Here is an 11520-nt window from a genome sequence, read left to right on the forward strand (position 1 = left end):
TCACTCAATGAAACTAAACTGCCATGGGATAAGAAGGACAATTCAATTACAAATTAATGACTGATTAACAGATAGGAAATACAAAGTTGGAACAATTGGCCTTTTTCCCAAAAAGAAGGATCACTGGTGGAGTCCCACAAGGATCTGTTCTGGGATCAACACCTTCAACATTTTAAAGCAAAATCTAAGAAAGATGCTTAACACTTATGTGACAGAGTTTGCTGACAATGCTTAAAGTTATTCAAGGTTGCAAAAGCGATGGCCAAAGATCTGAAGATGACCTTAATGATACTGTTTAAGCGGGCTGTAAAATAGCAGATAAGATTAAATGTAGATAAATGTAAAGTGATGCCTAGTGTAAAAAAAAAATCCTAAATTTATATACACAATGACAAATTCTGAACTAGCTATTACCACTTTAAAAAGTGATTGTGGAGTTATAATAGACAGTTCCACGAAAGTGCCAACTCAATGCTTAAAGATTGTCAAGAAAAAGCAGGTAAAAGATTAAAGAATAAAACCTAATATGCTATATAAGTTTACAAGGTGTCATACGCTAAAATATTGTAGCCAGTCCTGGTTATTGTTCCCCAACCCTGTTCCTCTGATCCCTGCATCACTATCTCCAATCAGGAACAGACCTGCAAAAGGTGCAAAGAAAACAGCAGGGGACAATGAAAAGGATAGAGTCACTTATTTCTAAAACTCCTCTGGAAAAGTCACAAACAAGGGATGGTAAATAAAATAAAAAGTTACCAAGCCATAAGCCACACGGAAGAACATGGATTCTCTTTTTCACCACCTCTTCCAATACAAGAATTAACAAAAAAGGTATGAAACAAGCAGATAGAAAGTTCAAAAACAAACAAAAAGAAGTGTGTTTTCCACACAAAATGTATTTAAGCCTTACAGCATTCAGCCACAGGATGTTGTGGATGCTACAAGCATACATGGCTTCAAATACTGATTGGACAAATTCATAGGAGAAAAAACCCACTGGGGGCACTAAAAACAAATATCACCTCTAGTTCCGGAAACCTGCGAGCCACAAATTACTCAAGGCTGGGAGAGGTATTTCCTCAATATACACTATACTCTTCTCCAAGCGTCTGCTTTTGGCAGTTCAGAGACGCAGGATACTGGGCTAGAGGATCTTTAATGTGACCAAGTACAGTCATTTTTATGTTCTTACGTTAACTCATAAAAAAGTGAAAACATTAATTGTATGTACATGTCATAACTGCAAGCACAGCACATTAAAGGACCAAATTTTCAAAGGCCTAAAGGTCAGTACAGTGATTAACTACTACAGTCAGCGTGATAAGTACTTTTTCCAACATTAGAGTAGCTTAATCTCCCCCAACCACAAACTTGTGCAAATGTATGGCAAACAAACTGTGAAATCTGAATTTAATTCAGAATGGTTCCCTGCAGCTGTGCACACTGTTGCATTGGTACAGCTGAGGGCACACTACAGGCTTGGAAACAACAGAGCTACTTAAATCAGAAGCAGCCCCAAAGGAAATATTTGTCAAAGTACAAGCTGTATCGGTGGAAATGGAGTGTCACACTGTCTTTTGCATCTCAGAAGGCCCTTTCCACCACATCCACACTACCAACTCCTGATATTTAAAGAAATACTGAATTATTGATATTAAAGACAGAAATGCTGGGAGTAGACTTATATGTCCTGTTTATTAAATTTGTCCAACATATCTACTTACTTCCAGTTGCTTACACATTTACAAAACTTCCACCACTTCAAACGGAAGACAAAAGGGGAAAGAGGATGAGAGGTTCTCCTTTGAAGTTTGGAGGGCATCTCACACAGGTTGAGTAGAAGCTTTCTTAACTCTAGCTGCAAAACTCCTCAAAGACTCCATCACACTGAATACTCGCCAGCACGTAAAGGTCTGTTCCCATGAGTCACATCAGGTCTTAGTCAAAGCACCCAAACTAAAAACAAACTGGCAGTATCTCCCATTAAAATGTCTTGTGCATCTCAAAAACTGGCATTTCTGAATTTGCGGCCTTTCCTGTTTTGCAATGTTAGTGTTGTTTTGGTGAAGCTTCCTGAGCGTTCAATACATCAATAGCATGTTCTGTATGTATGATTTGTAAAAAGTTTAGTTTACAACTACCAAGAATGGAAATAATTTCCTCTCATTTCCATGTCAATATCATATACAATACGTCAAAACAGTACAACAAACACCTTGCTAATGCATTTGATAGCTCTACTAACCACTATTTTAATGGACAGTTGGGAAGAAACTAAGTCACCTCTTCTGCTTTTAGATTTTTTTTTTTTCCTGAATAAAGACATTAGCGTTCTTTAATTGTTTCAGGAAGTGATAAGCATCAAAAGCAGCAGCACCTCTGAACCACCTGGCTTAACAAGGCATTACAGAATAAAATAAAAAATAAAAAAATAGAGCTCTCTTCTTCCAGGGCCCAGTCTGAGAAATCTATATTCAAGAGATATCCACTAGTCAAAGTCAAAATACAAGTCTCCTATAACTGAAGGCAATGTAATGCAGCTTTCCTAGAAAAACCTAAGAAATTATTAAAAAAATAGAGTAAACCTGTGCATCTGCAACAATGACGTAAACTTAACAACACCTTTTTGACAAGAAAAGTGAAAGAAGCTAGTTTTTTACTTTGCTCCTAAAAATGGCAAAACAAAGCAATGAATTACTGTATCCTGGGAGTCTTCATACCTGTGATACTTTCACCTTCTCTTCAAAAAAAAAAAAAAAAAAAAAAAAAAGCATTAGTTGCCATCTACATTTTTAAACTGCTAAGTCTCATCCCCCATTTTTCTCTCTTGCAAAACTAGGAATATCAAAATACACCGAAACAAAGTTTAAGATCTCTTGGGTCTCTCATCCCTGTAACCCTAAGTAGCAATCAGTAGATCCTTTTTTTGTGGGGGTGAAAGAAATAAAAGCGGACACATTGAACTTACACACACTCACTTTTAACAAGGCTATGCATTTTCAAACATCCGCAAAGGTATGTTTCCTAAATAAACCACTTCTTGCGTTAAGAATTAAGACCTAAAAAATGCTGGAAAATGCATCACAATTAACGTCACAATTAGGAGTGACCTACGAAGGTTACAAGCAAGAAGAATTCTGTAATTATTAAAACCAGCAAGCATACAACACAAACTGGATTTCACTGCATCCTCCCTCGCTTCTTCATCGGCATGCAGGCAGGACTTCTGGCACCACGACGACTCCTCCAACACTCACTCAACGCCATGCCGTCAGAACACTGACAAACCACCGCTCCGTTTCTGACCACTGAATCTATTCCTTCCTCTTCTGGGGGCACCTACCTGAGGAGGCGTACGTAACCCGAAAGGATGCTCGGGGGACGCAGTCTCAACAAGCGCCGCTGCACACAGCGCAGCACGCAGCCTCCCCCCACGTCGACCCCTCCCGTCGGGCGCGGCACCTCACCTCTCCCCGACCCTCGGCCTCCAGCCACCCCCCGGCCGCTCTCCCGCCCGCCGGAGCCACAGGAGCCCCCGCCCGGGCCGGGCGCACCCCTGCCCCGCGACTGCGGCAGCCGCAGCCCGGGCGGGCGCGGAGGGCGGCACCGCCGGGCGGCACCGCCGGGCGCCCCCGCCCGCCACCGTCCCCCGCCACGCGGGGCGCGTGTCTCCATGCCAACGGCCGCCACCGGCCCGGCAGGGCCCCCCCGGCCCCACGCCCCGGCTTTACCCTCTCCAGCGCCTCCCGGCAAGGCGCCCCAGCGGCCCTGGCGTCCTCCGGCTCCTTCCTGCCGCCGCCCCCCAGCAGGGTGGCTCTCCGCTCCGCCGCGCTGGCGGCCACCGCCCGCCCGGGCTCCCTCCGCGGCGGCGGCGGCGGCGGCGCCGCCGCTTTGTCCCCCCGGGAGCGGCCCTTCCTCATCGCGGCGGCTTCTCCTCAGCGACGGCTGCGGCACGACTCGGGCCCCCGCGGCGCGGAGCCGGCCATGGCCGGCGGGAGTCACGGAGAGCAGCCGGGGCGGCGCCGCCGCCACCGTCGCCGCCACCACCTGCGCGCGGGGCGGAGGGACATGCCCGCCGCCGCTCCCGCCGCCCGCCTGTCAGGGAGCGCGGGCGCAGCGGCTGCCGCGGCGCCGCCCCCCCGCCGCGCGCCCGCCCGCCGGCCGCTGCCTATCGCGAGAGCACCGGCCTCGCGGCGGGGAAGAGGCGCGAGACTTGGGAGGAGGAAAGGAGAGGAGCGCGCCAGACTCGTCACGAGGGGCGGGCGGGAGGTGCGAGGCGGGAAAGGGCGCGGGGCACCCTGGGAGGGCGGCCTGGCCGCCGGGCCCCCCATGGCTCCCTGCGCCGCTACCGATGAGAACACTCACAGAAAGGAGGAATAAACCGGGGGAACCACACCAGTCCGGCAGCCTGGCTCCCGGTAGGGCTGCCGAGGCAAGTGACGCCTCCGGGCTGCAGAGGTAGTGCTTCCATGGCGGGAGAGGAGGAACAGGGCTGCCTCGCTGCGGTCGCAAAAGGAGGCTCAGAGCTGCAGACGGAGGATGCACAAAGCAGTAGTGTCTCCTGGGGGTGAGGACAGCGTTTCTGCCCCCATCATCATGAGCCGGGATCAGCTCAGGTGTCCAGCAGCAACTGGCTTCCATGTCAATAAACTCTTAATTGCCCCTAAAGATGTAAGGTGAGCGCAGGACCTTTCCTGTGGTGTCACCAGTAGTAGGTAGCGTTTGGGAAAGCGCCACGCTTCTTTGTTCCAAGAGGCCCACCAGCTCCTCCAACGTGACGGGGTGGGAACCAAGCCCCAGCCCCCCCAGTGCTCGGGTGACGGGGGCGTCTCTGAGCAGCCCCCAGCCCTCCGTAGGAGCACCGAGCTGCAGGAAACCTTTTACCAGCTGTGCCATCAAGTGCTACAGCCCACCTTTTTATGGAGCAGATTAAGATGTAGTTCACCATCTTCTCAGTAGAAAAGACAAACCTACAGAGATTCATTACCTCAAGGAGTACCCAGAGCATATATCATCATCTGGTGTTTCATCTCAATAATTCACACCCGCTCAGCATTTTTGTCTTTGCAAATTATTTCCTGAGGGTGTAAGTTACCAGTTTCTGCATTCATTTTTCACAAAAGCAACTTCAAAGTTGTCTTTTTTTTTCACTAGTACATAGTCAGGAACCTTGCTACTGCTGCAGAAAAAACAATTCTTTCTCCCATTTTACCAAGCTGAAAAGGCTCATGCATCTTCAAACAGAAGTCAGATTTTATAAATTTTTTATTCATTTTATACAAACAAAGACAACAAAAATACCCTTTCAAACGATTTATTGATGTAGATGAGTGGGAGCATTTTTAAATAATTATCAAGAATATTTAAATTCTTGCCGAAAACTATTTCAGGATGCTGGATTAGTCAGAGAGATCTTTTTCTATCGTAATTGTATATGATGGAGATGGACAACCATGTGGAATTTCCCAGCTGGGAATCCTGCCCTAACTAAATGTAAATAATGCAAATTTATGGAATCTTGGCATCCGTGATAATATGAGTCTATTAGAATGGCACGGTGCCTCATCATAATTTGGCTGGATCTTTGCCCTGTTGCAACATAGATGCCAATTAGTTATTTGTTGGTTATGGCCTGTGGGCCACCTTGCACTGGCTCACACCTGTTCGCTTCATGTGCCAAAAAAGAATTCATGAATATGGGAAGAAAAGTCACAATAAGAATTTGAATAACACTACCTGCCTTTGATACATACTAAAAACAAATCTTCAGTTGTTAGTTTTAGATAGAATTGCAAATAATTGCCTTCTGGTTCAGTATTTTACTCAAAACAATTTTAAAATCTTTTTGATCACTCCGAATCAAAAAGCCGTTTGGGGGTTAATAGGACATTTTACTTGTGGAAAGACTGTGTTTGGTTTGCTTCTGGATTATTTCCTTCTCTGTTTAATCTCTGTTTAGTATTTTCGACTTGAGATGTCTTTCCAATATTTTTGAAACAAAAGAACAGTGAGGTTTCATGTTGAAGGAATAGGAAAAATACTCCTTATTTTACTGATTCTCCCATATTTTTTCCATTTAAACTCGACACTGAATATGACCTGAATCTGCAGACCAATTTGAGTGAGTGACCTGATTTTTCTTTTCCGTATGAGCTAGTTTTCTGAACTTTTTTTTCCCAACTTTAAATAAAAGTGAACAAATCATGAGAGGCTTGGCAGGGAAAAGGGGTACAGACGAATGAGGCAGAGCGTGGTGTGATGCCACACCTATGCTTACAGTGTTTGTCTCCAGAAATATTCCATCACATCCAAAAAAGATAGAAGAGTAATTAATAAAGGCTTATAAATGGGCTAATTCTTATGTTATCCAAACTGACTAACATGGAGCAAAAGCAGGGGACCACTGAGAGCCTGTGTAGCTCACTTACTGACACTCAGCTAATACTCAGTTAATTCTGTTTCTCTTTGCATTTCCAGGTACTTCCTTTCCCTGGCTTCTGCCTTCTGTTTTCTCCGTATAAAGAAGGTCTCAGCGTGCCCTTCTGATTCAGAAGGTAGCTGGAACGATGCTATCCAGGAAGAGCTCCCTTCCATTCTTCTCTAGCTGGTTTAAAGGGACTTTGGCAAGGCAGAACAGAGAGTCTAGTCCAGCTTATTCCATAATGTTTTCTGAAATGACATAAATCCATCTGCAGCATTTTTATGACTGCTGAGCACACAGCTACAGCAATAATTCCTGGAGCTGGAATAGAGATGTACAGCTTGAAGCTGTGAGGTTAAGACCTCTTTATTCCAAACAGAATAGAAACTGCTAAATAGTAGATGTTATTAGGATGCTGCTGAGCAAGAAAATTTCCTCTACAAAATGAAATACTTAATAATTTGAATTCCTATTAAATTCGAACATTTAGCAAAACTGGTGCAGCACAAAACCCAGTTGATCACCTGTTTTCATTGTTTCCATGGCAGAACTGCATCATTAATGCCACCAAACAAGTGTATCGCTAAGGCTTGTCATTTGTCATTCTGCTCACACTATATACATAATCTTCACTCTCCGTATTTCTGCTCTGTATGAGACGGAGGAAACGGCTTTACTTGTTCTGCATGTTAAGCTGTCACGCACCTTCTGTTAGTGACTCCGTTCTAATGGTATTCACAGAGAAGTTTTGGTCTTTACACTGGAATACTGATGTTTGACAATCAGCAATATGCAGTCAGCCCTGAAGACGGCACGGTACTTTGGGATGTTGTACTATACCTGCCTAGAATGTCAGTAATGACAAGTAATTATACAGGTTGAACGTCATCGCCATGACTCCTGGCTATTTCCCTAACTCCACCCCTGTGACAGCATGCTTTTCTCAAGATTCACAAAAAAAAACAGCGTGACACAACTAAAGAATACCAGTCATGAGCAAAATAAAAAATAAGGGTAAAAAACTAGTTACATGAACTGCAGGAAGAGTGAGATTTGCTAGGAAAAGCTTTGACTAAAACTAATCAATTACTTTTTATAGAATGATGCATCATTTTATTCAGCAAAAAGCAAGACACCAATCCCAGCTCTGCCAGGCTAGCCAAGCAATGCATGCTGCCTGCACAGCTGAGAACTGCAGCCACAGAGCACAGCTCCCACAACCACCCCTAAGCTCCAGGGAAATTGTAAGAAATATAGGATTTTCCAAAAGAATGCAGGAGAATTAGTAAATCTGGGACCTCGACACAATCTAGGCAAAATTTACTTATGATCTGAATCTAGTGAGGTCTGCTATTTGAGAAGTTCTGCATTAGACATGTAATTAATAAAAACACTCATAGTTACATGAGGACTTTTTACAGGAAGGATATAAACACTTATGTTTCAGGGCACAAGCTAATCATTGAATTAAGGAGGATTAGGAAAAAATTTCTTACAGGCAGGTTATTCCGTAAAAGTATATTATACAGTATATTATTCCAGTGCATCTTCACTGGAAACTACTACTATTAGTCAGTCTCAGGAACAGAATAATGAAGTAAACCAACTGACAACCTGGTCCAGGATGGCAATTGCTAGATCTATATATAACAAAAGTCAGTCCTAACTGGATATGATTTGCTTTCCAGTTGTTATTTTCCTTCTTTATATACCATAAAGGACATTTATCCTTGTTTGCAGTGATGCAGTATGTCAAAGTGACAGCTTTGCACTGCCGTGTAACCTTGTTCTAGATACCATATTTACATCTGATAAGGAAGTAGAAGATGTAAATATGCAAATATATACCAGAAGTTAAAAGTATGGCTGTGAGGTTTAGGGAGAGCTTAGTGCAATAGCTAAATTAACAGCACTTCTTAGCAACAAAAGCTCATCAAACTCATTATAGCTTTAGAGAGACAGAAAGAGACCAGTGAATATGCTGCTTTCACTGTCAGCTTGGACTTGATTGTACAGCAATTGCCACAGTTGAGTTGTTAACCCTAGGTGTTAACACAGTACAAATTACATATGCATATAAATATGCATATTTGTGTGTATTTTTGAAAGGTCCAGAAAAGGAAGCACATGGGGAATGGAGAGATGCTGGCCAGCAGGAGTGGCATCAGATCCTAACTCTTGTCACCCTCTCTTCGGGCACCCAAAGAAAGATGAGTTTTAAGGAGGACTAGGGCAAAGATCACACATAGTTTTACTGCTACTTATAGAAATGCCTCCTAAATATGAGATGACAAATACAAGAAAGCAAGCCATGGAAATCCAACAGGTGCACAGTGGAGGCTGGCATCAGGACACTTCAAGAGACTTAACGTGTCTGAACAGAAGGAAAGGGCATAGATAAACTGAGAAGGGATTTGGAAGTGAAAGCAGTTTTTGATTGGTACAGCAGAGAGGGGAGTCATTTGAGGGATGCAGAGAGAGAGAGGACAATGTAAAGAAAGGTTTCGGGAAAAAATACCTTTTCCATGAGTCTTGTGGTCAATTTTCTAACCACAGACTCATCACAGGGCAATGAGTCAAGCTATCTAGAACTAAAATGACATGTAGGGGAGTCATTCCTCAGAGATGCCTGCAGAGACACTACATGGACCTCAACTGTGTCCTCCTTAAAATTCATCCCTGCTGTGATACAAACAGGAAAAGCTCAGCAATGATTAATCTGGTGGTTTCCAGTCACCGCCTTTTAGTATGTTGACCAGTATGATCTCACTGTTACTTTGTGCTTGCATTATTTGTTTTCTTTACAGACCTGTCAGCTCTTAATTTTGATTACAAGGTGTTCAACATAACAATTAAAAAAATAAACAGAATGCTAACACAATGAGGCTTAGATGTTGGCAGTTCCGACTGAAAGTACTGCCAGTCCTACCCTCCCCTATTTGTCTCTCTCATTGTGATATACCACCCTTTTCCTTCCAAATTTGAAATTGATTTGGCTAGAAACACTGGAGGCAGGGGGAAGTGCTGGATTTCTTTTTGCTAGATCAGTTCCCCCATCTGGTTGGGTGTACAACCCCACCTGGGTTGTGCCTGCACAGTGGAGGTAAAGGGGCAGTACAGGAGCAGGGCAGAAAAGGGGGCTGTGGGACATGGCCATCCATAACCCAGTATTGGCATCAAATACTTTAAAACATTACATCACAACTTTATGCAGGGACATCTAGGCATTACCTCTATACAAATAATAAATACCCATAATAAAAGTGTAAATTAAAAAAAAAATTCATACTCCCCTAAGAAGAAATTAATCATTCATAAGTGATTGTAGAAAATTCAATCATATATTAATAGTCAAAATTAGAAACAAGATTGCAGTTGGTTAATTCTGGAGCTAGGTCAAGCTGGACCCAGATTTTCTTTGTCACTTGTGAGAGCCCACATCACACCGCACAGTCAGTAGCTATCCAAACCAAAGCCCATTCTTTGTAGAAAAAATAACATAAATTGTTAGTGGTTTGAGGAACCTCACAGTAACAGACTAGCAGAATGTGAAAGGCAAATGAAAGACTAGGGCAAAGGAAGAGCATTCAGTTATGCTTTCAAGAGGTGCTTTCAACTCAGTTATAAGCTAAAATAAGTAGGTTTTTGTCCCCTTTAATTTTGAAAAACCTAACGTGGGGTTTAAAATAACATTTTTACAATGATAATTTTGTTGTTTGGGTTGTGATTGCTTTTTAAACCTGAAATCATTAAAATATCTGCTTTTTTTTTCCCACTAACTCACTCTCTTGGTTATATAAAATTACTGGTGCTTTTGTCATTCCTGTGCCCGGTTGGAGAACTAGCTCAGCAACATTTGTGTACTCAAATAAAGCAAGTAAGCCTTACTTTGTGCTATGATGTATTCCTTACACAGACAAAATAAAAGGAGAAATCCCAGCCCCGCCAAAGTGAACAGAAACAAATCTCACCTTAAATTCAGCAGCATTAAGATTTGACCTCAGCTTTTTTTTCCCAGAGTCAGGAGTGCCAGACTGAGTCCATCTGGAGTGTCTCCTTTAGCATTCAGCTTGACTTGTGACATGATACATTCAGCAGAGAGACTTGTGAATATGAACTCTTGGTTCTGAAGTCTAACATAATGAAAGTCAAGAATATACACTTAACTGATCATCAAATAATGTGCCCTTGTTGCAACTTTAAATGCAGTTCTGCAAAGGAGCTTCAGGAATGACACTAAATTAGATAACAACCTGCGCTCCTAATTGCATTTCTTGTTACAGTTAATGAGAAAAACACTTCCAACTTCTGAGCATGCAGGCTCACACTGAGATATGAGGAACAAACAGATTAATTTCATTAACACACATTGCCATCTATAATAAAGCTATAATAGGCCAAATGCTCTAATTTACGCTCCTGAAACTCTGTCTCCCTCCAGTCACACTGTTGTTACATTTTCAGGATGCCAAGAAGGGAAATGGATCTGGCAATTGTCACTGGTTGGAAGCGCAAACAATTTTTCCCTTAACCACATCGGCTTTGCAGAGTTACCAAGAATATAAAACTGTAGAAGCTTACTTCAGCCATTAAAGAGATCTGACTCACAAAAAAGGAATCGCTATGTTGAGTTAGGAGATGTCAGTTGACATAGTTACTAAACTGATTGCCAGAAGCTGGGAAGTTAGCAACTAGCTTTATTTTTTAAACATTTTTTTCCCTAATTTTCTGCTAATGGCTCTTGCCAGAAGGAAGTTGCTCAGGTAGATGGTTCTTGAGACCTAGTATAGCAGTGTTTGTGGTTTTGGAATAAATGCATACTTTTTATCATCATAGGCCACTATCAATTAGATCATCAGATGATAACAATAATAATAATTTAATGTTGTGGTGCCTGAATTGCTGTCTGTGGCGATATCTTAACATCACGCATGCTTTAACTCTTTCTCTTAACATCATGCATGCCTTAACTCTAGCTCTTGAAAAGATGAGTAGAAGTTACAGGGCACTGATATTAAAGTTAAAATTAAATGGCTGTAGGAGTCTTAAAAGTACAAGAACATCACTGAGTACTTGAAAATAAGTTCAATTTTAAAAAA

The 11520-nt window shown here is 42.8% G+C and overlaps 1 protein-coding gene across 16 annotated transcripts in view; it reads right to left on the reverse strand.

Moving 5' to 3' along the window:
• The window catches only part of MAST2 (microtubule associated serine/threonine kinase 2), a 228833-nt gene that overhangs the window by 191980 nt on the left and 25333 nt on the right, over nucleotides 1-11520 (reverse strand). For 7 of the 16 annotated variants that reach the window (XM_075155880.1, XM_075155884.1, XM_075155879.1 and 4 more), the window contains exon 1: nucleotides 3732-4094. The exons of 5 other annotated variants lie outside the window; for them this stretch is intronic. In XM_075155880.1, coding sequence (XP_075011981.1) covers nucleotides 3732-3920 — 189 coding nt within the window. In that variant the 5' untranslated portion in view covers nucleotides 3921-4094. Of the gene's footprint in view, nucleotides 1-3343; nucleotides 3447-3731; nucleotides 4095-10392; nucleotides 10555-11520 lie in introns of those variants that run through there. 4 more of the 16 variants (XM_075155908.1, XM_075155898.1, XM_075155886.1 and 1 more) reach the window with 3 other exon arrangements.

Source organism: Calonectris borealis, chromosome 8 (assembly GCF_964195595.1).
Source record: "Calonectris borealis chromosome 8, bCalBor7.hap1.2, whole genome shotgun sequence".
NCBI lineage: Eukaryota > Metazoa > Chordata > Aves > Procellariiformes > Procellariidae > Calonectris > Calonectris borealis.